Source organism: Patagioenas fasciata, chromosome 18 (assembly GCF_037038585.1).
Source record: "Patagioenas fasciata isolate bPatFas1 chromosome 18, bPatFas1.hap1, whole genome shotgun sequence".
NCBI classification, from domain to species: domain Eukaryota; kingdom Metazoa; phylum Chordata; class Aves; order Columbiformes; family Columbidae; genus Patagioenas; species Patagioenas fasciata.
The window spans coordinates 139,254-163,135 of NC_092537.1; the positions used below are offsets into that span (position 1 = coordinate 139,254).

A 23,882-nucleotide genomic window follows, 5' to 3' on the forward strand; every position below is an offset into this window, starting at 1 on the left:
TTTTCTTCTTGATTTGTTATTGGTGCTGTATTAGTGAGGTACTGAAAAGCAAGTGTTTTAAATGCAGTGGAGAACAGTATTTCAGCTTAAGAGTAAGTTTGATAATAGGGTTAAGCTAATGTGACACCAATAGGTATCCAATGCATAGAGAACAGGGTTAAGAAGCTGTGACACAGAGAAAGGAACTGGCATCAGTAAACAAACCAACCTTGTCAAGTGGCTCCTGTGGGAGGAAGATAAGCAGAGCATGGTATAAAGTGATGAAAGTTGTTACTAGTCAATAATAGCAGAGGGATTGTTAGTTATTACCAGTCACAGACTGAATGAGTCAGCAACATAATATCGTTGCCAAAAAATATTGTGTAAATCCAGAGAGGTGGTAGTTGATGCGGAACTGAGGTGTCTGTCAGACAGACATGTTGGGGATGGCGGTGTTCGCTGACCCCCTTTCCCCTCAGATAAAAATGCAAACTGTCTGGGAAGAATTCACCGAATTTCATTCAGGCAAAACCGCGAGGTAAACTCAGGAACCCAGATGTGAAATACCTGGTTAGATCTGTTGCTGTTTTGACCTGTTGCTTTTGTTCATCTTGCTCATCAAGTGTGGTAGGAACAATCTCTTCTGTATATTTGCTGTAGTCCGATCTCTTTTAAAACAGCTGTAGAAATAATTTGCTTTCTTGAACTGTGCTGCATCCTATAGTTCAAGAACTGACAATGTACTGTGTGTAGTCTAAGAAAGATCTACAGAAAAAAAAGTCTCTAATATAGCAAAAATATTACAGTATACCATTTGGGAGTAAAGCCAAACTCTAAAATAATCTGCTTGCTTATTATCTGTCAAGGAAGACCAAAGATGCTGGTAGCCGAAACATCTGCTTTAATCACTGCCTAATCAGGCATGGCTTAATATTGATGATTTTTTTTCTCTTCCCACTCTTGTTTTCCACAGCAAGTCATCTCCACTGCCTGCTGCTAAATCCATAATCCATATGTTAGATGTAGGTATTTGGTGCCCTTTGTGTTGAGTCTAAATATTTCCAGTTCTTAGTGTATAAAATTCCTTATGTTGTGGCTCTTGCTACCCATTCACCCAGCTAAAATTAACTTTTTGGCTCTTGTTCTTCTGCATTTTGATTACTGCAGCGTCTTTTTCTCTGCCTTTGACACAATCTTGCTCAACTACATTCACAACATGTTGGCGAAATTTGCTTTGTCAATAAATTCTGTTACTTCACTGTCTTGGAATAATGTTTTGTGAAGATTGGCCATACCTGGATGGAGTTTTTCTTGTACTCCAGGGAAAGAGAAGTGGAATGGGAAGGATCAATCCCAGAAGTGACATTTCGGCCCCCCTGAAATACAAGCTATACTTCTCTCCTTAGAGATCATCACCCAAAGAGCTGAGACATAAAACTGAATCGTAATCATATTGCCACCTTGTACATCTAATCTTATGCTTAGGTTGTGAGCTTCAGGCCTGAGATCTGTTCTTCTCTGCCCCAGAACAGAACTGCTGCAGGTACAGTGGGGTTGTGGCCCTTGGCTGCGTTTCCAGGTGCGGTACTGATGACAATAATACAGCTGACTTAGGGGACTCGTGAGTGGAAGCACGGACAGGCTTCTCTGCAGAGCAAGGTGAACGGGGCCTGTTTCTACCAACTTCAGTTTTGGGAATAGTTTCTCAGTCAGGGCCTTGCACATTTGGCCCTTAGTGTTTCCCTTTTTAAATCACCAACCAGAACTTCTGTTGTCAGGGTGTTTAGCGTAAGACTGAGAAACCTAAGGTGTCCTTTTGGGAGCACTTCTGTTTCTGCTCCCAGGAGGGATGGACTGGGGGAGGTAATGGTCGGCTCTTCTGCTTCAGTGCTGCTTGTTGCATCACTCCAGAGTTACTGCTCAGAGCTGAACCCAGGTAACCGCTGGAGGGAAGACAAAGGCTGGAGGGAAGGGGCAGCCCCTGTGGCGAGGCGTTCTGGCTGGGCGGCCTCAGCGCGCCCCCGTGCGCGCCCCGCTCTGCTCTGGCGGCAGGAGGCCGGTGCCTTCAGTGCGGTGGAGCGGGCCGGGCTCTGCTCGGGAGCATCACAAACAGAGAGGCTGTAAAACCGCAAAAACAATGACATGTCCTGTGCTGGGAAAATAGCTCTGAGGTGCTTACCTCGGAGTACCCATTAGGGGCACTGTGGAGAATAGTCTATGATGGAAATAAAATGTTAGGTCTTTCTTTGAAAGTTATTCAGGCAGACTTTTAGCTATTTGAATACCCCATTTTCTTTGTGATTTTTTTTTGTTTGTTTCTTAAAAATCTCACACATTAACGCTAAAGGATATTTTGCCTTTACCAGAAATATTAAAGATGTGCTGTGAATGCATACTACCTCTTGTTCATGCAACCACATTTTTGTTAATATATATGTATGTTAAAAATTACATGTATATATATAATATATATATATACACATATATATATATATGGTTCCCCCCCTTCCTTTGACTTGCCTACTTAGGATCTATGAATTACAATTTGAACTTAACTGAAATATCAGGTTAACTTGCCTTCTCTCTGCTTTGTTGTTAATATATTTTCAGTGTAATAGAAAATAAATGACTGTAGTCTGTGAGATATCATTTGGTGGTGTGATCTATACAGGTGGCCTGCCATGTTGTGTTATGCAGTGTGATGCTTTCTTGTGGTGTTTGAGATTGGGGCTTAGAATGCACATTCCTTGAACAGCAAAACTTTTCATCCCATTTGGAATCCAGATCTGTTCTGCCAACTCTTATTTTAAAGCACCCCTCTCTATCACATGTGCTCAGTTGCCCATTCCCGGTCCTCTAAACATGTGGCAGTGGAGGGTCCACTTGGGAAACACTTTATATGTAAAACTTGCTTCTTGGTTTGGGTATTTAAAATGATGCTAAGTTGTAGGGTAATCTTTGTGCTTTTTTGTGGGTTTTCTCCTCTGTATATGGTGGGGGTTTTTTTGTTTGGGGTTTTTTTAATCTCCAACCAACTCTCTGATTATTGATTCCTAAGTTAGCATTTAACTTTGGAATCATCGTAGAACTTGTTTTGCTACCTGTAGGTTTGCCTTGTAATTATGTATTTTACTATATGTATTTCATAATTTCTCCACCCACCTCTGCTCCAGCGTGTTAATCTTAGTTCTCTGCTCCCTTCCCAGGGGCTCTGCATTTGGTACAGCTGGACCTGTTAATTTTCTAGTTGTCATGTAGAAACTGGTGGTTCTTGGAGCCCGACACTCCTTCAGGATGAGTTTTCTCGTCTTCATTGTCCCCATGCGTCTTATGGACCATTGATTATTTGGGAGGGTTTTTTTTAAGTGGAGACTCCATGGGCTGTTCCTGCGTGGGTGTTTCTCCTGCAAATATGCTTGTTTGTCACAACCTGTCAGGAGGACAAGAGACACATAGACTCTCCTTCTGTGTGTGAAATCTTACTAGTCTTGCTCCTTTATGGGTCTCAGCAACAGGGAGAAGTTAAGAGATGGAGGACGTGGTGATTGCAGGCATAGCGGGAAAGCTGCCAGAATCAGAGAACTTGCAAGAGTTCTGGGAAAACCTGCTTAATGGAGTTGATATGGTCACAGAGGATGATCGGAGGTGGAAACCAGGTGAGTGCTTGTGGTCTTTCCTTTTGGAGCCCAAAGTTTGGAGCATTTTGGAGGGATTATCTTATGAAAGGAAAGATTTTATCCCATGCAAAACCCTATGAGAGCTTCTGAATTGTCTTCTGATATATCATCTGGAAATTCAGGAACATAACACTTCTATGAAGGTTTCATGCAATCTACTTTATAATGTCATGTCCCATGCAGTAGTAACTTATAAATAACATATAGCTTACTTCAAATAAAAGAACACACTGACAGGGCAGCTAGGCAACGTAAATGCTGTGCTTGCTGTTGATAGCTGTGGCAGTAAGACAGCTCTGTAATTTTCCTGGGTTCAGAAGTAGCACAGGGACTCCATTCTTTTGATTTATGGGTTGTGGGGTTTGTTTGTTTGTTTTTTTACGATGTCCTTTTCTGCCTGATTGTCCTTCTGAGTTGTTTGGCACATGTCTATCCAGTTCGAGCTCGTGATTTGCAGAAGTGAAAACTAGCTTTTGGTTTTTGTTAACTGGTGACTGGCTGGAACTACTGATTTGAACTCTGCTTATGTGCTTGATAAAACTTGCCAAAGCAAAAATGCTTAAACTAGGTAGATGTCTTTTGTTGCTGTATCTGGGAGAGTCTTGAAAATGACACTTGTTTTTGTTACTGCAGTATTCTCAAATAAGATTCGGAGAGATGGGTAGGTAGGTATTCATGCAGCACTCCGGGTGCTGCATCAGGGAAGTGAGGTTTCATGTGTAATCAGGAGTCAGCTGTGGTCATTCTACACTTTATCTCAGCTGGTAGCTGCTTCAAAACTGATGTATTCTGTGATTCAGTGTTGATTTTTTCTTCTCAGGAATTTATGGACTGCCCAAGAGAAATGGAAAGCTCAAGGACATAAGCAAGTTTGATGCATCCTTTTTTGGTGTTCACCCCAAACAAGCGCATACAATGGATCCTCAAATTCGCTTGCTATTGGAAGTTTCTTATGAAGCTATTTTGGACGGAGGTAAGCACCTGAATGACTGAAGAGAGAGAATTGTGCTGTACTGTCTGTGTGCAGCAGGTGCAAACATGCACCTGTGTGACGAGATATCCAAGGAGAGAAAGACTTACATTAGAGAGGAGACCAAAGAACAGGTACAGGGGTTAGAACAAAGCTGTTTTCTCTGGAACTCAGGTCAGGAAGTCTCCACTGATAGCTAGCAAATCTCTACCTGCATCCTATGGTACAACCAATACAACAGAAACTGCCAGCAGTTCTAGAGCCTGTGTGTTGTGGTCTACCCTAATATTTCATAATAGATCCCTTTGTTAAATGTGTATTCTTAGTGCAAAAGGATGCATAGGATAACTTGGCTATAGTTCTCATCCATGGTCTAAAGAATGGCAGATAGCCTGGTATTTCCCAGGTTCCTGGAATACTTGTGGTATTTGATCTGCTTCTATATAAAGTTTGCCCAGGAATTGTGCTTTCAGGAATGGGAGACTCTTTCCTCCATCGCTGCCAGTGTCTTGAGCTTTTGAGTTACTTACCCACAGAGCTAAGAAGTCTAGTCTTCATGTTATCCGGTTTCATGTCTGAACATAAGGAGCACATGGGGAAATAGTTGGAACCACCTCACTACTACTGACTTATTAAAATTAGCACGTGCTCCTCTGCTACTGAGGCTCAGCCAGGAGGCTTGAATATTCTGCTTGTCTCCTGGACTCCTGAAGCACAAAGAAGAGACAGCAGAGATTGCTACAAGTTTAACTTGCTCTGAGGTTTTTTTAGGGTAGAATTTTTTCTTGTTCTGATTGTTGACTTTTGTGCTTAAGAATTGCCCTTTCTGTCCTGTACTCCAGGTCTGGGCTTTGTGTGTGGCTAGAGACAGATGTTCACATGCGCACGTGACATTCCAAGTGCTGTGATTTTTCTCCCTTTCAGTCTGCTCCTTTTCTCTGCACCAGAAGTCAGCTGTTAGCTTATCTGATCAGAGTTTGTGTCTTTCATAGTCTGTACACTTTTCTTACACAAGACTCTAGCAATGCCTGGATAAGCTGAAGAGCAGTCTTTGGGCACAGTATGTTCTGGCCAAAAGCCACTGCCGCAGTTCTGGTGGACTCTGCAGGCAGACTTGTAAGGTCTGAAACTGAGACAGATAAAAGGTGACTATGGGTAAGGGGGCAATGCTGCAGGCCTGCCAGAAAGGGACAGTAAGTAGTAGTTCGTGAACTGCTGTTAGCATACCCAATATCTCCCCAGTTCGCCCCTCATAAGTTTGTCTGCTGTAATCTGCCTTCCAATATCCCCACAGGTATCAATCCGGCCACTCTCCGCGGCACAGACACAGGTGTGTGGGTTGGTGCCAGTGCATCAGAAGCTGGTGAAGCCCTTAGCCAAGATCCAGAAGAGCTTCTGGGATACAGTATGACTGGCTGCCAGCGTTCTATGTTTGCCAACAGGATTTCCTACTTTTATGACTTCACAGGTAAGCGTCTCCAAACTTGTTGATGCTGATCAGCAGTTGCTATTTGAGCAGAATTGTACCACAGCTTCTGTAGAGGAATGGGATGGATATGATGACGTAGACCCCTTTTTGGATGAGAAAGCAGTGTGCAACTATTGTAAGGGGGCAATATGAGAAGCAGAAAATTTAGATGTGTAATAAGACTAATTGTAAGGCTTTGTAACTCAGTTGCTGCTAATGGACATAGCTGGTATTCACCTGAAGGATTATGATGATGTCAGTTTCTTTCTGGCCTTTAGGCTGTTTGCTATCAAGCTGTGTAGAGGTCAGCTAGCTCAGAGACAAACTGACTGGAACAATTAGCTCTTTTTGAGTAAAGTGAAAGAAGTGGGAGAGCCACCAAAATGAAGTGTTTGAAGACATAGACACAACTTGAACCGAGCGTAGCATTGAAGAGGGTGGCAGGATGAGAATTGCTCTGAAGAGCAGCAGGGTACAGAGATAGTGAGTAGCACCAGGAAGGGGAAGGGATTTTTATTGATGAAAATGGGGAAACAGATGAGACCTGCCTGTAAAGCTACAGTATCTCTTTTTGATGGAGACAGAGATGGGGAAAACAAATCCAAACCCTTTGCAATTTTTTCCACCTTTTTAATCCCTTGTCACCCAGTGAGCAGGCAGAGATGGTGGTTCTGGTCTCCCATTGTATCAGGATTACTTGCTGTCTTCTGAGTCAACTCATGTTTAACTGTTTTTTCAATACCTTTCTCTTGTGATCCCATTCTGTAGTCTTTGGATAGCAACTGTAGGAAATAAACAGTAAAAACCAGCTTTTTTGTTTTCCCTTTCTGTTCCTTAAGGACCAAGCATAACTATTGATACGGCCTGCTCCTCTAGTCTTGTTGCTATGGAAAACGCTTATAAGGCAATTCGTCATGGACGGTGCAGTGCAGCCCTGGTAGGAGGGGTCAGCGTTTTGCTTAAACCAAACACTTCTGTGCAGTTCATGAAACTGGGTATGCTTAGTCCCGATGGTGCCTGCAAGGCTTTTGATGCTTCAGGTAAGGCATTTAGTACAAAAGGTCATCATGTTGTATGCAAGGAACTTACTGTGGAGTCTGTGACCGCATACTCTTCTATTACAGCAAAGAGCTCGCCTCATCGTTGTTTGTAGTTGCGCTGTTTGGGACATACCCTGGATCTAATCTGTGTTGTATGTTCCATTGAACCTGGAAAACTAAATGCAGGGAAGAAACGCTATGGTTTTTTCCTCAGACACTGAGGACAGGGAAATAGCTGTCTCTTGATGGAAGCTTTATATCGTCATTTGTGATAAGCATTGAGCCTTTCTAGGACATTTTTTCTCTTTTAAAAAATGGATGTCATACTGTAAGTGATCTATCGTGAGTGGTAGCTCAGGAGTGAGGTGGTCTTACTGCATGGTATTTTGCAACTTTTTTCAAACCAGAGCAGAATTAGTGACTCTTTCTTCTCTCTCTGTCTCAGGAAACGGATATTGTCGCTCTGAAGCTGTTGTTGTCATTCTTTTGACCAAGAGATCTATGGCTAAGCGGATCTATGCCACAATAGTCAATGCTGGAAGTAACACTGATGGCTTTAAGGAGCAAGGTAGGCCTTCAGCCTCTGAAAAGTGAGATACCTACAGAACTGTTCAGTCTGGAGTCTTTGTCATCAAAACCAGGCTGCTGGGAGATTCTTCTTTTGATGTGTGAAGGCTTTTTATTGTTGTTTTGGTTTGAATTTTTTTCTTTTTCTGTGTTGGTAATACAAAATTCAGGACCCTATCTTGTAAAGAAGTTGAAGGAGATAAGTGGTGGTTTCTACTCTCCAGATAACAGGAATAACCTGTTGCTAGTTTAGCCTTCCTCAGGACATCTCTGCAGTAACTTCTGCACTGATGGTAGAAATGTAGGTGGTGATATGACTGTAAAGCTCTTTCCCTACTGCTGTCCCATTTCTTCCACTCTGCAGTTATGGAGACACCAAGTTTCACATGTTCTGCTTGATCTAGACACCTCCTGCTATTCCGTTAAGCAGTATCTTTCCATGCTAATCTACCTCATTGGTTTATGTCCATTTCTGGTTCCTCTGCCCTTCTTCAAAAGAGCTTGAAGGGCTTGTTGTGTTTGGTGCTAAGGACACTGGTGTAAATCCTGAAAAAGTCACACTCTGGTTTTGGGGTGGGGTTTGTTTTGTTTGTTTGACCTGGTGACCCCAAGCAGTTGAAAGGGTAGTAAAGTCAGACAGGAAGCTTCTGATAAGAGAGAGGAATTGACAACAATTTTGGTCCTAGGTGTGACATTCCCATCTGGAGAGATGCAGCAGCAGTTGGTCAGCTCTTTGTACAGAGAAAGCGGTATCAATCCTGGAGAAGTAGAGTATGTTGAAGCTCATGGGACAGGCACCAAGGTCAGCATGGCCCCTTTGGGTTTGTATTTTCTTCCCTTGCATCACTTGCCAGATTTATTTTTTTTTCCCCAAATGAAATACATCTCTACCTTCTGCTGGTTATAGACCATGCACTGCTTCACCACTTTTAGATTTTCCCATACACCTTAATCTTTCAGATTTCTCTTTTGTGGTGGGTTTTGGAAATGCTAGCTAATAACCATTCTGATTCTCTTTCCACTAGGTTGGAGATCCACAGGAAGTAAATGGCATTGTAAATGTCTTCTGTCAGTGTGAGAGAGAGCCACTGTTGATTGGATCAACCAAGTCAAACATGGGACATCCAGAGCCTGCTTCTGGGCTTGCGGCGTTAGCCAAGGTAACAGATGGCTTGAGAAGGAAAACCGGGTGAGGGAGGGGAACACAACAGTGAGCGTGTGGTGCGGTGGCGTTTTGTTGTTGAGTTGCTGTTTTTTTTTTTTTTGTGTGTGTGTGTGGTTTCTGTTTTTTTTTGTTTGTTTTAATATTTGTTTGTTTTAAGGAAAATTTGCACTGATCCAGGATAAGATGTTCACTGGTAATGAGAACAACTCAGGTGATTCTCATTAATTATCCACTTCTTGCTTCACCTGCAAACACTTTTGAAAGCTCAGGCTGCTATTCTGCAAGCTGGACACAAATGCCCAGGTGGTCCTTCACTGTGTGCACACACAAGTGCATGCATGCACACACACCTTAGTTTCCCTTCCCTACTGAATTCTACAGGAGCATGACCCTGTTCAGAATAAAGGCTTTGGGATGGCTTTGTTGATTATACTTACACTGGACCTTCCAACAGAACCCTACTGTAAGTCATTTGAGTTTGAGGGGCATCCAAGTAGAGGGATTTAAATGTTTGAAATAGTTGGCAATGGCCAAAGGGAAGAGGCAGTGTGGGCTTTCAGTGCCAAAAGAGTAGCTGATCCTTCTGGCTGTTTGTCAGGGATGTATCATCTCTTGTATCATCTCTTCCTCTTTTGTGTTGGCAAGAAGCCAGGTGAGCTCTTTGGAATGAGGCTAGTGTGCAGTATTGTAGGTGTAGGACAGCGCGCATGAAAATACTTGAATCACCACAACTTTAAACATGCTGACTGGAGTTGAAACCACGCGCTTATGCTGGCGGGTTTCTCAGGTGGGCTGCCGTGTCTGACGGTCAACCTGGAAGAACAGTTGCCAAGCCAGTATCTGTTCATCTGGGGGGATGAAGGAACATACGGAGCACCGAGTGTTTGCAACTGATCTTGTAGTCTGTGGTTTGCTGGACTTGTGCCACAGAGGAGCATGGGCTCAGTGTCATGGGCTGTAGAGATGCTGCTGAGAGAAGAGAGCCCTTGTTTTTTTGGCACAGCTGTTCTAACTCTCATGCCATTTCTGTACTTCCCTTTGGCTCTGCTGGTTCTGACCAGTCTGCTCTTCCTTCTCTTTGGATCAAGAAACCAATAAATGGGTGCAAAGCAAGAAGCAGTCTCTTTTACCACTGCTTCAGTTTGGCTGAAGCATTCATTGTGATACGAAGAGCCTTGTGTTGGCTGCGTGTGACTGAGGAGAGATGAAGGGACAGGATCTGAAAGCAGGGAAAGACGCGATATTCTTAGTAGAGACGCTGGGTTTCCAGCAAGACTGTGTGGCTTTCCAGTTAGAAAGGGTCTGGAAGCTAAACTTAAAACTACCACCCTCAGCTTCACTGCTGACTTCCTGCATGGAGCTGAAATTCACTTAGGTGAAGTAGGTACTACCTCAGTAACATCAATAATGTTATTTTCCGAATTGCCCCTTTACCCAAACATAGAGAGCTGCTTTAGTGTGTGCTACGTGGTCATTTACAGTAAAACAATGACAAGAAAATAATGTTTGTTACAAGAACACTTTTTTTTTTTTCTTCTAATTCAGGTCATTCTGTCGCTGGAGCATGGGCTGTGGGCCCCAAATCTTCATTTCAATACTCCAAATCCAGATATTCCTGCCTTACAAGATGGCTCTTTGGAGGTCATTTGTAAACCAACGCCAGTGAAAGGTGGCCTTGTCAGTATCAACTCTTTTGGCTTTGGAGGTGCTAATGCTCACGTCATTCTGAGGCCAAATGGGAACAAATGCCAGCCTCTGGAGACATGCAAGATACCAAGACTGGTTCAAATTTGTGGCAGAACCCAGGAAGCTGTGGAAATACTAATTCAAGAGGGTAGAAAACATGGAGGCTGCAGTCCATTTGTAAGCCTGCTCAATGATATCTCCACAGTTCCTGTATCCTCCATGCCCTACAGGGGCTACACACTAGTTGGCACTGAGAGTGACATAAAAGAGGTTCAGCAAGTTCAAGCATCTGGTCGTCCACTCTGGTACATCTGCTCAGGTAAGTATGCAGCAGTGGGTCCAGACCTCTGCATTCCTGTATAGATCTGGGGCTTGAGCAGTTGGATTCTGTGCTCTAATATTGTTTTCCACTCTAGCATGAAGAAATATCTTGCAGCCTTGTGATATGTCTAGGAGACTTGTGTTTCCTGTGTTCTATCTAATTCTCCAACTTTGCTGTCTTCTGACGATAGCAAAGTCCAGGAAAATAGAAAGCGGTGCCTAATTTAGAGGATGTTAGAAATGCATGTTTTGCTCTTACATGAAATTCTTTCACTGCCAGAGCAAGTGTGTGACGCCTGTTCCTTCTATGGAGCGTTCCTAAAGGTCGCGTTCTCCTTGTCTGTCCTGCAGGCATGGGGACACAGTGGAAAGGTATGGGCCTGAGCCTCATGAAGTTGGATTTGTTTCGCCAGTCTATATTGCGCTCGGATGAGGCTTTGAAGACCACAGGCCTAAAGGTCTCAGATCTTCTTCTGCAAGCAGATGAGAACACTTTTGATGACACTGTCCACGCATTTGTTGGACTAGCTGCTATTCAGGTAAGACCCAAATGACCGGTGGAGGAATTTGTGGACTCAGTCCCCATAAGTGTGGTCTGCTAGTGTGTCAGGCTGGTAACACTGTATACCAATTAATGGAAGCTTGTTTTGTTTAATCAGCAAATGACAGCTGTTAGAAACATCCCTCTGATAGGACAGAGTGTGTTCTACCCTTGACAGTTTTGGGCTCTGCTGCTTGCAAGATGCTTGCACAAGTACTGATCTAAACTGATTTGCGTGTATATTTGTGTGTGTATGTGGGGCAGTTTGTCCTTTTAAGAGACTAAGGAGTATCTTAAGTTTTATGTAAACGCTTGTGCCAAGGAATAAGGTTCCAGGGAATGACATCTAAAATTTGTTCTGGAAACCAACTAAACGATGCTAAATGAAGTCTTTTTGAATTCTGAGTGTCAATGTGGGATTCCTTGTTCCTTAAACTGGAGGTGGAGCTTTTAAAGTGATCTGGAAAGCTGATCTTGCATATAACTTTGTACAGACATGCTTTTGGCAAACTCCCGTTGTCGAAAATGGCTTCTTAGTGGAACGCTACCTAGTGGTGAAGCCCAAACAATACTGGAGTCAAATAACAATTCTTGGGACTGTTTTGAAATGAGGCTGGAGCTACACTTGGGAGGCGGGAAAAGGCGTTTTTGTAAGGTGCTCGGTTACTGCTGTGTGCCTCTGGGGCCTGCCGCCTGCTTACTCTGGCATGGAATCACGGATCCTGCTTTTCCTTCCAGATTGCCCAGATTGATATGCTGAAGGCTGCAGGTCTGCAACCTGATGGGATTTTGGGCCACTCAGTGGGAGAACTAGCTTGTGGCTATGCAGATAACTCCTTAAGTCATGAAGAAGCCATTCTTGCCGCTTATTGGCGGGGACGATGCGTTAAAGAGGCCAAATTGCCCCCAGGAGGAATGGCTGCTGTTGGTAGGTATACTCTTACCAAAAGAGTGGTACAAGTACGCCTGATCTCTGCTCTGTGGCATTGTGATGAAATTGGGCTCTGAAGTGTGTTGGAGGAGACAATCATGTCTAGAATTCTGGCTACTGTTGCCTCTTCTTTTTCTTCTGACGTGGAACAGATTGTTAAATATCGAAGTTGTTATAATGACAGTAAGCCCTGAGATAAATATCCTTAGTTTTTGCAGAATCACTTCTGGGGAAAGGGAGGATGTCCATCTTTCTTTTAGGAATCCTTCCCGGTTTTGCAAAATGACGAATTAAGTGCAGCGATTGCGTAGTTAAGATTGCCTCCTCTTATGACGCTCAGTGCTAGAAGCACTTGTGTTCTCCTGAGGTCTTCCTTCTGCAGGTCTGACGTGGGAAGAGTGTAAGCAACGCTGTCCTCCAAGTGTGGTACCAGCCTGTCACAACTCTGAAGATACTGTCACTGTTTCGGGGCCTCTGGTGAGCAAGGAACTGATGTGGTGCATCCCAGTCTGGTGATTGGGACCCGTGAAGTTCTGGTTTGAAGAAAGCATGAAGCTGAGTTAAAGCTCAGCTGCTTGCAAAGGGGGAGCTGGATTCAAGTGGTGGGAGAGAACATGGTGCTTTGTATAAATGTAAATGTTCTGTGAGAGGAAGTGATATTAGTGCCTCAGTAAGCTAGTAGTAAAAGATCTCTTATGCTGAATATTCTTATAGCCGTGGGCATAATGAGTGACAAATTACAAGACTGAGAAGGGCAATAACCTCATTCCAGATATGGCTCTTCTTAAGTGGGAAGTGATGAAGAGCATGGGGGAGGTACAGTGACTCCTACAGATTGCAAATACATTGTGAGCTGTTCTTTTTAGTTCACTTATATTCTTATTCTTAGGACTCGGTGAATGAGTTTGTAGCCAAACTGAAAGAGGATGGTGTATTTGCAAAGGAGGTGCGCAGTGCTGGAGTTGCATTTCATTCCTACTACATGGCATCTATTGCACCAGCGCTGCTCAGTGCCCTGAAAAAGGTAACGTTGGCAAAGTATGACTCGCGTGGCTTGCGCTTGGACACCTGGATTTGGGTATGGGTGATGCTGAACTTAAGGGGGTTCCTTTCTTTAGGAGGAGAAGGAAGTCTCTTGAAGAGCATGTAGGCTTCTGTGAGACCTAAGTTTTGAAGTTCTGTGGTCTCAATCAGAAGGATGTTCTGAGCAACTGAGCTGAGAAAAATGGCCTGCAAAAAGGAGGCACTGTTTGCTTTTGCCTGTCTTACAGGTTATCTGTGGCATGTAACTCTTCCTTCTGTCCTTTCTTGTCTGTAGGTCATTCCACACCCTAAACCTCGTTCAGCACGATGGATCAGCACATCTATCCCTGAGTCTCAGTGGCAGAGTGATCTGGCTAGGAATTCCTCTGCAGAGTACCATGTGAACAACCTAGTGAATCCTGTGCTGTTCCACGAAGGTCTGAAGCATATTCCGGAGAATGCTGTTGTAGTAGAAATTGCTCCGCATGCTCTTTTACAGGTACTGTGTTTGATTGTGTCAGTATGGTACTATATTGATACGCTGCTGCAGGAGGGGATGGAGGGTCTGCGGACTAGGGGAGTGCTGCTTCGCCCTTCGGCTCTGAGAACCCTCCAGTGCTTTTGAGTCTCTCCCAGTCTTAACATTTTCTTGATTTTTTTTTTTTTTTTTTTTTGTGTGTGTGTGATGATTTTTCTTTTGCTTGGTTTGGACTTTTTGGGGGGCACTGTGGGCGTGTATGTTAATATATATTAAAAAAAAATCCTAACACTCTTGCACTTCCCATGCAGACATTCACATTGTTGTAGCTGGGGGAGTTGGTGTGTGTGCATGAGAGCTTGATTTTGCAGTTTTGAAGTGCAGCTTTTGATTTGACTTGACAATCTGCTTGGGAAAGGGAGATTTGTGTTTTGGCAGAATTTCATGAATATAATGTAGGTTCTCCTTTCCTGGATGTGCAACGTCTTGGGCTACTGTGGAAGGGTATTGTGCTGCTCTTCCTCTTATCTGTTAAAATGGTATACATTCTAGTACCTACCACAGAAACAGAAGTGATTGAGATCTATAGAGAAAAATTTGGAGACAAAGTAGTAAGCAGTATCTTCCACCAGTAATTTATGGACTCTACTTGACCAGGCTATCTTGAGGAGAACTTTGAAACCAACTTGCACCATTCTACCTTTGATGAAGAAAGAGCATAAAAATAATTTGGAATTCTACCTAACACAGATTGGAAAGATTCATTTAACTGGGTAAGGAAACTAAGGGAGGATGGTGAGTGGGGTATCAGTTGGGAGAGCATTAGTCTCTTCTGTAGCATGCATATCTTCACAAGCATTGAAATAGTCCTTCAACAAACCGAAAAAAAAAAAAAGATAGGAGTCACATCTGTGCTTTCTGTATTTAATCTGCTCACTTATAGCATGTTGCCGTGCGTTAGGGACTGCTTGGGCTGGGAAGGTGCCTTTTAAAGAGGAGAAGTCCCATTCTAGAGGTTTAGGAGCCTGGAACTAGCTATTGGAAATTAACTGTACATCTTGTAGAATGTTAGAATTACAAATCTGACTGCAGTAAGTGTTCATGGTACTCCTGAAGAAATATTAGATATGGAGCTCAAGACCAGTTACTGTCTGACCTCTAAGTATTATGGTAAACTTTTTCCTGTTTTTTTTCCTCCCACTTTCTCCCCATGCATTGTTTTGATTCTTTTTATCTTCCTAGGATAAACGTTCTTGCAAATAACTTGTTCCCTCTTGTGGAATACCCTGTCCCAGTGGGAACACCCCTTATTTCTCCATACATCAAATGGGACCACAGCCAGGACTGGGATGTTCCAAAAGCTGAAGACTTTCCATCAGGTTCCAAAGGCTCTGCATCTGCTTCAGTCTACAATATTGGTGTGTTTGCACATTGGAGTTTTCTGTTTGTTTGTCTCTTTCCTGCTTTGCCTCTGCATTTCTTTTGTAAAACCAGGTACAAGGATGCTCAAAGCATCATCCTTCATGTTATCTTCTGAAGCTCAGTGTTTGGTTTGGATTGGAAAAGACTGGATGAAAAATACAAACAGAGCAGGAAACTGTCCTGGTTCAGACTCATGGTAGTTTTAAGAGCTGTGTGTATGCAAGAGCAGGATAGTCAGGGAAACCATTAGAACCTCTTTCAGACATCGAGGGGAAGAGACCTCTTTACTAGGCTGCTTGTGATGTGTTTTTTTGTGCTGGTGGTTGTTTGTGTTTTATGGTTTTTTATTTTTTTTGTTTTATTCTGTTCTTTATTCTTTGACAGATGTGAGTCCTGACTCTCCTGACCACTACTTGGTTGGTCACTGCATTGATGGCAGAGTCCTGTACCCAGCAACTGGGTACCTAGTACTGGCGTGGCGAACACTGGCACGGTCTCTTGGCATGGCTATGGAGCAAATGGCTGTTATGTTTGAAGAAGTCACAATTCATCAAGCAACTATCCTTCCCAAAAAGGGTGAGTGGGGACTGCGGGTACAACTGCAAACCTGTGAAATGAAGATGAAGGGAGTGGGAGGAAAGAAATGCAAGGGGAAAGTGAGAAAGAATATAAAGAAAAGTGCAACATGACTGAACAAAGAAGTGAATTCATACAATCAAGTAGCACGTGTTATGGTCATCTTTACTCCATGTTGTGTGCAGTGAGTCTGGAGACGGTGAAAGAGAAAGATCTGCTCGAGCATGGTAGCGATGAATGACCTCACAGTCCTGTCTTCCTCAATGTTTCTTACAGGATCAGTACAGCTGGAAGTAAGACTCATGCCTGCTTCCCACTGCTTTGAGGTGTCGGGGAATGGGAATCTGGCTGTGAGTGGTAAGTGAAGGAAGTGTAAGTGTATGCACCGTCCTACTAAAATCCACTGTTTATGGACACTGATTCTTATTCTTGCTATTGTGCCCATCAGGGAAGATCTCTCTCCTAGAAAACACTGCTCTAAAGAACTTCCATAACCAGCCAGTTGACTTTCAGACTCAGATAGACATGAACTCTAAGTCCAGCCTCTTGAAAGAAGACATTTACCAAGAGCTGCATCTGCGTGGATATAATTATGGACCAACTTTCCAGGGCGTTCTAGAATGCAACAGTGAAGGTAAACTTGCTTTCTATAGAAGAATGATGAGCATGGTTATTGTAATGATGGATATTTGATCTTTTAATTCCATTTATATTGATGGTCCGTGTCGCTATGTTTTTTTGTGGTAATAAATAAATTTGTGTGATAATGGAGAACAACCAAGTGTTCTGACAGCTTTGGGAAAGCCGTTATCTCAGTGGAGATCTGACTGTTGGAGTTTACAGGGGAAGTTAGGTTCATACAGCATTTGCATTGGATAAGCAGTGACTTCTGTTATCTGCTGGATGACAAATCACAGTGGTCTTCCTCTTCTGCAGCAAGCACAGGAAAGGTCCTGTGGAATGGGAACTGGGTGACCTTCCTTGACACCCTGCTGCACGTGATAATCTTGGCAGAGACTGGGCGCAGTCTGCGCTTACCCACCAGGATTCGCTCAGTGTGTATTGACCCAGTGCTGCATAAAGAGCAGGTGTGCCAATACCAGGACAATGTAGAAGGTAATGTGTCTCATGCTTGAGCTTTTGCTAGTTGCTTTTGCTGCTCTGTGGGTGAATGTATGACTTGCTAAGAAGAAGGATGGATTTGGGGGGCCCTCTTAGCCTCCAAACTATTCTGCAGCCTTATAACAGAAGCTGCTATTCTGCAGCTTTGGTAACAGTCTGACATAGCACCATTCATATGATCACCTTGAATAAAATACTTGTAGTATTTGATGCAAGCTTACGTCACTTCCCTGTCTTTCAGCTTTTGATGTTGTTGTGGACCGCTGTCTTGATAGCCTTAGAGCAGGAGGTGTTCACATCAATGGTCTTCATGCTTCTGTGGCACCACGACGACAACAGGAACGGATCCCTCCCACCCTGGAAAGATTCTGCTTTGTGCCCTATACTGAGAGTAACTGTTTGTCTTCCAGTGCCCATCTTCATGCCTATCTGGAGCATTGCAAAGGTAGAGTGGGATTGGTTTTGTCACTCTAGGGGAATCTTCCAACCTGGCAAAAATGTCCGAGAGAAGCCATTCATACTGCTTCAGAACATCCAAGAAATAGTGTTGGTCTTTGCAGGAAGCTTCAGCTCGTTCCTTGATTTGGTGTTTGCTTTGTTTTGTTGGGGTTTTTTGTTTGGTTTTGGTTTTGTTGTTTTTGTTCTTGTTTTGGTTGGTTTGGTTTGTGTTTGGTTTTATTGTTTGTTTTTGTTGTGTTTTTTTTTTTTTTCCAGCGTGCAAACACTGTCCCCAAGGTTTTTTACGTATGCTGTAGTGGGACTTCATTTTCTTGTAATGTTGTTTCTGATCTTGGCGATGATAAGCTATTTTCCATCTGGTTATAAAGCAAAAAGTCTTTCAGTATCTGCAGAAATTTACGATTTCTCTCCACAACTCCCTAAATGACTCAGATGTTTTCTGTTAGTTGCTTCTTTCAGTCAGTCTTGCCACAGGTAATTTTGGTGGTTTAGACTGTTTTACCACAAAACCTACTTGTTTGAGGGCTGCAACTACTGCACAATGCACAGTCACGTGGGAGTACGGGAGCACACACTGTATCTGTGTGGCTGGGCTAATGGTACTGGATGCTGTAATTTGTGGTGCCCATCAGCTGGTATAGCAAATGGGGGCAAAGAAGAAAAATCTTTGGAAGAATCTAACTCTTTGTTTCATTTCCCCTTCTGTTCTGTAGGCCTGATCCAGAATTTACAGGCTAAGGTGGCAGTGCATGGGGTCAAATTAATCATCCCTGGACTAGAAACTGCAGTGGCTGCTGCAGCGTCCTCGCCCGTCCAGAAGGGCCTTCAGCATATCCTTGCTGAAATCTGCCGTCTGGAACTGAACGGAAACCTTCATTCGGAGCTGGAACAGATAGTGACTCAAGAGAAGAGGCACCTCCAGGATGACCCTCTTCTCAATGGATTACTAGATTCTTCGGAGTTGAAGACTTGCCTGGATGTGGCATTGGAGAATGTGACCAGTCACAGGATGAAGATAGTAGAGGTTAGTTGGAAGCCCAGGATGGGACCGTAGCTGGTGCTACCAGGCCTTCCAGTAACCTGATCTCATATTTCTATTGTTCCAGTTATAATTCTGGATATCATTCATGTTTCAGCCTTGTTTCCCCTTTTCCTTCCCCTTCTTTTCTCACAGGCTCTGGCAGGAAGTGGACATCTGTTCTCTCGTGTCAAAAGTATTCTGAACACTCAGCCCCTGTTGCAGGTAGACTACATTGCCACTGACCGCACCCTGGATGCTCTTTCAGCTAATGAAACAAAGCTACAAGATGCTGGAGTTGTTGCTAGCCAGTGGGACCCATCTAGCCTTCCCTCTGGAGATCTGACTAATGCTGACCTGGTGGTATACAACTGCTCAACAAGTGTTCTAGGAAACACCACTGAAATTCTCTCTAATTTGGCAGCTGCAGCAAAAGAAGGAGGCTTTGTTTTGCTACACACCCTTCTCCAAGGGGAAACTCTTGGAGAAACTGTCGGTTTCCTTACAAGTCCAGATCTACAGCAGAAGCACGGCTTCCTGAGTGAGGTAAGCCTGGAAGGACAGATACGTTCTCAGTGGATAGCCTGGAGTCTGCTGCCTGCAGATGCTCTTGTGATGAATGTTGAGTAGGCATCACTTACGTGGTTCTGAGGGCCTCTGCAGGAACATGCAATAAACACTTCCTCAGAAGAGTTGTGAATTTCCACATTTTAGGTTGGGAGAGTAAACTGCGAGTTGAGTCAGGGAAGCCTTAATGCATTGAAAATTATTTATTGTCATTTGTGTATCTATATAATCTGTATGAAAACACTGGCCAGGACAATTAGTTATTCTGGAGGTGTGCCTTACTGCTGGAATTAAGTTCCCTGTGGAATTTGAAAGCATGATCACCCCTGTGTTTTTTGCACACGTGGTAGTGTGGTAAGTCTAGTTCAGTAGTGAGGGCTTCAAGATCTCGTGCTACTGCTAAGGATGTTTTAGGGAGGGAGGAATGGTCCAGACATACATAAAAAATACTTTTATGTTAATCAAATCTGTATTAGTACTGAGACAATACAGAATAGATGCCAAGATTTCTAGCAAAAGCAGGCAAGAGGTGAACAGTGCCTGTTGTTCCTAATAAAGCTGTCTTTGAGGAGACTCACCGTGAAGTATAGATGTGATGTGTGTTTTTAATTGACTTCTGACTTTCCCATTAACTGTTGTTTTAACTGATTTGACAGGCACAGTGGGAGGGCTTATTCAGCAAAGCCTCACTGAATCTCGTTGCCATGAAGAAATCATTCTTTGGCTCTGTTATTTTCCTGTGTCGCCGGCAAGCCCCTGCCAAAACACCGGTTTTTCTGCCAATAGATGAGACCCATTTTAAGTGGGTTGAATCTTTAAAGGTGAGAATTGCCGTGTCCTAGATACCTGAATTTCCAAGTAGCTACACTTTCAAAATGAGATATTTAGCCGTGTTAAAAGCGTGTGTGTGTGTGTTCAGTTACTTTTCTTAAAATAGAAGCAATTAATCTCTGCCTTAAGGATACGAGGGCCGTTTCCTTTCTGTGGTTCCTAGTAAAACACTTTGGGGTTTGTCCTACAGGAGATCTTGGCTGACCCATCAGAGCAGCCTGTGTGGTTGACTGCTACCAGCTGCGGGAACTCGGGAATCGTGGGAATGGTGAACTGCCTCCGCCTTGAAGCAGAAGGCCACAGAATCAGGTACATAAGCATGCCCTCGAGTCACGGTGGGAGATGGTTTTGTGTTAGCTTCTTCTCAGGCTTATAGCAAAACAAACAAAATGACAACTCTTGGCTTCTAGGTGTGTGTTCATTTCCAACTTGAACCCTTCATCAGATGTCTCATCCATGAATCCTTCTTCCCTGGAAATGCAGAAGATTGTTCAGAAGGACCTGGTGATGAATGTGTATCGCGATGGAAAGTGGGGGTCCTTCAGGCATCTCCCGTTGCAGCAAGGTAACTCCTTTGAGGTCTGAGGATCACTTGCAAGGCCTCGAGTCTGAATGGACATTGCAGAGAAAATGGGGAGCTATTGTTCCTAGAATGATTTATTATTTCTGTTGTTGTTTTTAATGGATCACTTGGAATTCTTCTGCTCAGCTCAGAGTAAACAGTAGCACGCTCTGGTGCCAGGAAGGGGCATGAGCTATTTTGGGAATGGGTAGAATTGCAGAGTGAAAAAGGGCTTTCTGGAGAGCAAATAGAGGAGGAGGTAGCAATTACACAAGGAATTTACTCACTCTGGGAAGTGTGTGCCTGTGTTAGTGTGTGTGAAGTTCTTATTGTTCCTCCTTCTGCAGTACAACCCCAGGAGTTGACAGAACATGCCTATGTAAATGTGTTGACTCGTGGAGACCTCTCGTCTCTTCACTGGATTGTCTCCCCGCTTCGACACTTCCATGCAACTAATCCCAATGTTCAACTCTGCAAAGTCTATTATGCATCACTCAACTTCCGGGACATTATGCTGGCCACAGGAAAGCTTTCTCCAGATGCTATCCCTGGTGAGTTAGAATTGCAGTAGAAGAAAATGTAGTTATGTGTTACTGTTCTAGAATTTATTTGCATAATCTCTTGAATATTAGTTATGCGGTACTTAAAGTGTATATCAGTTTTTATTTAGCAAGAAAACCTACTTTTGAAAAGACTTCTTAAGAGCAAGAAATTAACTATGGTGACTTATGATCTGTGTACATAGCAGACACATGACAGCACTTTCTGTCTCTGGGATTTCAGCTTTCAGGGACTACTGCTGTAGTAAATTCTTGACCAAGGGATTTCAGAAAAGAAACTCCCTTTGTAAAAGGTGTTTGCGTTCCTCCAGGTAACTGGGCTTTGCAGCAGTGCATGCTGGGCATGGAGTTCTCGGGCCGGGACCTGGCTGGACGGAGGGTGATGGGGCTGCTGCCGGCGAAGGGGTTGGCCACCGTGGTAGACTGTGACAAGAGGTTTCTGTGGGAGGTGCCTAAAGACTGGTAGGTCAGCTTCTGTTTTCAGATTGAGTGTGGTTCTTTGCCTTCCTGCCTGCAGCTGATGACAGCCTGGTTCAGACCAGAGGACAACAGATAGATTCCCTTGTGGGAAATTATAGCAGAGCTATAGTCTCCTGAGCAGCTGTAGGGTTTGACTCAGTGCTCAGCTCCTGCACTGAATGTGGTGTTGTGTTGCGTTGTTTTTTGTTTTGGTTTGGTTGTTTTTGTACAGTGGCTTCAGAAGGTTCTTGCCTCTCTTGGCCTCTCTTGGCCCTGTGTGTCAGTATACACTGGTTATGTTACTAGTTAGTAGCTCAAATGTTTTTTCTAGAAGGATGAAATACTGGACCGTGCTTGGCAGCTGTGCTAGCCTGCTGTATGACTGAGAACCATTTATACTTTCTGGCCTATCTTGGCAGTTTAACCATTCCATTGAGGAAAAGCCGATTTCATTGGAAGAATCTAGTAATCTCTTCCAAGGCTAAGGATCTCTTTCACTTTGCTTCATAGGACTCTGGAAGAAGCAGCTTCAGTACCTGTGGTTTATGCCACTGCTTACTATGCTTTAGTGGTTCGAGGTGGTATGAAGAAGGGTGAGAGTATCCTTATTCACTCTGGCTCGGGAGGTGTGGGCCAAGCAGCCATTGCCATTGCCCTGAGCATGGGCTGCCATGTCTTTGCTACTGTAGGTGAGTACTGAGGGTCCAATGTTATATGGAGAAAAAAAGAAACATGTAAAACAAATAGAGAGGAAATTGTGTATGCATGTGTTACATATAAAAATACATATGTGTCTTCCCCCCCGATACGATCCCCTGTGACACTGATCTAGTTTCTAGACTGAGAACAGGATACATGGGAAATACAGATGCTGTATATGTGCTTGAAACTTGCACAGCACAGATGAATTTATCTACCTCTGTACGCTATATAATCAAAAATAGAGAAGATGATCAAAGCTTCTTCACTTTAAATTCAGAAATGTGATCAAAGAATATCTATCCATTGTAAGGCTTGGTCTGTTTCTGGTCCTTGGTCTGTGTCATAAATGAGCAGTAACAATTAGGCAGCCTCCTGAAGTCTGACACCTGGAGAGCCCGAGAGCTTTGAACCAAGTGCTTGATAGCTGCTCACACTTACAGTCCTTGGGAAAAGATGCGCGGATGACAACAGGCTGTTTCATTAAAAAGAAGAATTAACGTAAGATTACTGGCATCATTCAACTTGTCTTCTACTTCAGGCTCGGCTGAGAAGCGCGAGTATCTCCAAGCAAGGTTCCCGCAGCTGGATGCCAATAGCTTTGCCAGCTCTCGGAACACTACCTTTGAACAACACGTACTGCGAGTTACCGGGGGAAAAGGTAAGCTCAATGAATTTTTTTTTGTTTCTTTTTCAGCAATGCCACATGATGCAGTTGCACTTTCTAAAGGCGAAATGAGTCACTAGAAAACAGGGTTGGGATCTCAGCAGAGTTGAGTTTGTTAAACAGTTGCTTCTCCTTTCATTGCAGGTGTCAACCTTGTGTTAAATTCCTTGGCAGAAGAGAAGCTCCAAGCCAGTTTGCGTTGTCTTGCTCGACACGGGCGCTTTTTGGAAATAGGCAAATTTGATCTGTCTAACAACAGTCAGCTTGGTAAGAAGGGGCCTTGGGAAATCCATCTCATTAGATTTAAGCAAACATGATAGTACAACCTATATACTATCTTAACACGGACTTCAAATTTAGAAAAGCTCGTAGCTGGAATACTTGTTTTGCTTCTATCACTAACAATTTATATGATCTCTTCAACAAATACCTTCTTGGAGAAGCATGGCACTCAGCATTTTTCTGGAAACCTGCATAATACAGGCAAATTAATTAAAATATCTTCCTCAAAATCTTTCTTTAAAATCAGCATAGGGCCTGTTGCCCAGAAAGTGATTGGATAGGAAGGTAGTAAGAAACACCATTTATTTCACATTGCACTGTTTACCACTCTGCCTGTAGATTTAAGATCTGTTGGACTTGACTTGCAAACTTTTGAGGGTGTAACACATCCATTTGTAATAGATGAGTGCACTATGAAACTTAGCAAATGAAGTTCAAGCTGCAGTTTTGCCCTCTGTTCTGGGTAAACTTGATCATTTGTAGAGTGAAAGTGATGAGAATCTTTCAGATAACTACAGAAAATGTGATCTTGAAAGAACTTTAATTTGTTGTTTCACTAAATATCTGCACCATTTTGGATAGAATATGATAGTTCCAGTTGGCAGGGACCTGCAATGATCACCTCGTCCAACTGCCTGACCACTTCAGGGCTGACCAAAAATTAAGGCATATTATTTAAGGGCACTTTCCAAATGCCTCAGACTCTGACAGGCATTGAGCATCAACCACCTTTCCAGGAAGTCCGTTCCAGTGTTGACCACCCGTCCAATAAAGAAATGTTTCTCAATCTCTAGTCTGAACCTCCCCTGATG

The 23,882-nt window shown here is 43.4% G+C and overlaps 1 protein-coding gene across 1 annotated transcript in view; it reads left to right on the forward strand.

The window, feature by feature from the left end:
- Positions 1-23,882, forward strand: part of FASN (fatty acid synthase) — a 37,726-nt gene that overhangs the window by 2,807 nt on the left and 11,037 nt on the right. Inside the window, exons 2-31 of the mRNA XM_065852750.2 lie at positions 3,489-3,635; positions 4,477-4,629; positions 5,921-6,094; positions 6,934-7,134; positions 7,580-7,702; positions 8,388-8,503; positions 8,727-8,861; positions 10,412-10,871; positions 11,225-11,412; positions 12,153-12,342; positions 12,728-12,822; positions 13,235-13,369; positions 13,664-13,867; positions 14,504-14,619; positions 15,089-15,264; positions 15,653-15,844; positions 16,121-16,201; positions 16,293-16,478; positions 16,781-16,960; positions 17,208-17,411; positions 18,139-18,449; positions 18,600-18,989; positions 19,667-19,831; positions 20,032-20,150; positions 20,252-20,406; positions 20,751-20,954; positions 21,275-21,425; positions 21,933-22,111; positions 22,663-22,782; positions 22,933-23,055. Coding sequence (XP_065708822.1) covers positions 3,509-3,635; positions 4,477-4,629; positions 5,921-6,094; positions 6,934-7,134; positions 7,580-7,702; positions 8,388-8,503; positions 8,727-8,861; positions 10,412-10,871; positions 11,225-11,412; positions 12,153-12,342; positions 12,728-12,822; positions 13,235-13,369; positions 13,664-13,867; positions 14,504-14,619; positions 15,089-15,264; positions 15,653-15,844; positions 16,121-16,201; positions 16,293-16,478; positions 16,781-16,960; positions 17,208-17,411; positions 18,139-18,449; positions 18,600-18,989; positions 19,667-19,831; positions 20,032-20,150; positions 20,252-20,406; positions 20,751-20,954; positions 21,275-21,425; positions 21,933-22,111; positions 22,663-22,782; positions 22,933-23,055 — 5,353 coding nt within the window. The 5' untranslated portion in view covers positions 3,489-3,508. The remainder of the gene's footprint in view (positions 1-3,488; positions 3,636-4,476; positions 4,630-5,920; positions 6,095-6,933; positions 7,135-7,579; positions 7,703-8,387; positions 8,504-8,726; positions 8,862-10,411; positions 10,872-11,224; positions 11,413-12,152; positions 12,343-12,727; positions 12,823-13,234; positions 13,370-13,663; positions 13,868-14,503; positions 14,620-15,088; positions 15,265-15,652; positions 15,845-16,120; positions 16,202-16,292; positions 16,479-16,780; positions 16,961-17,207; positions 17,412-18,138; positions 18,450-18,599; positions 18,990-19,666; positions 19,832-20,031; positions 20,151-20,251; positions 20,407-20,750; positions 20,955-21,274; positions 21,426-21,932; positions 22,112-22,662; positions 22,783-22,932; positions 23,056-23,882) is intronic.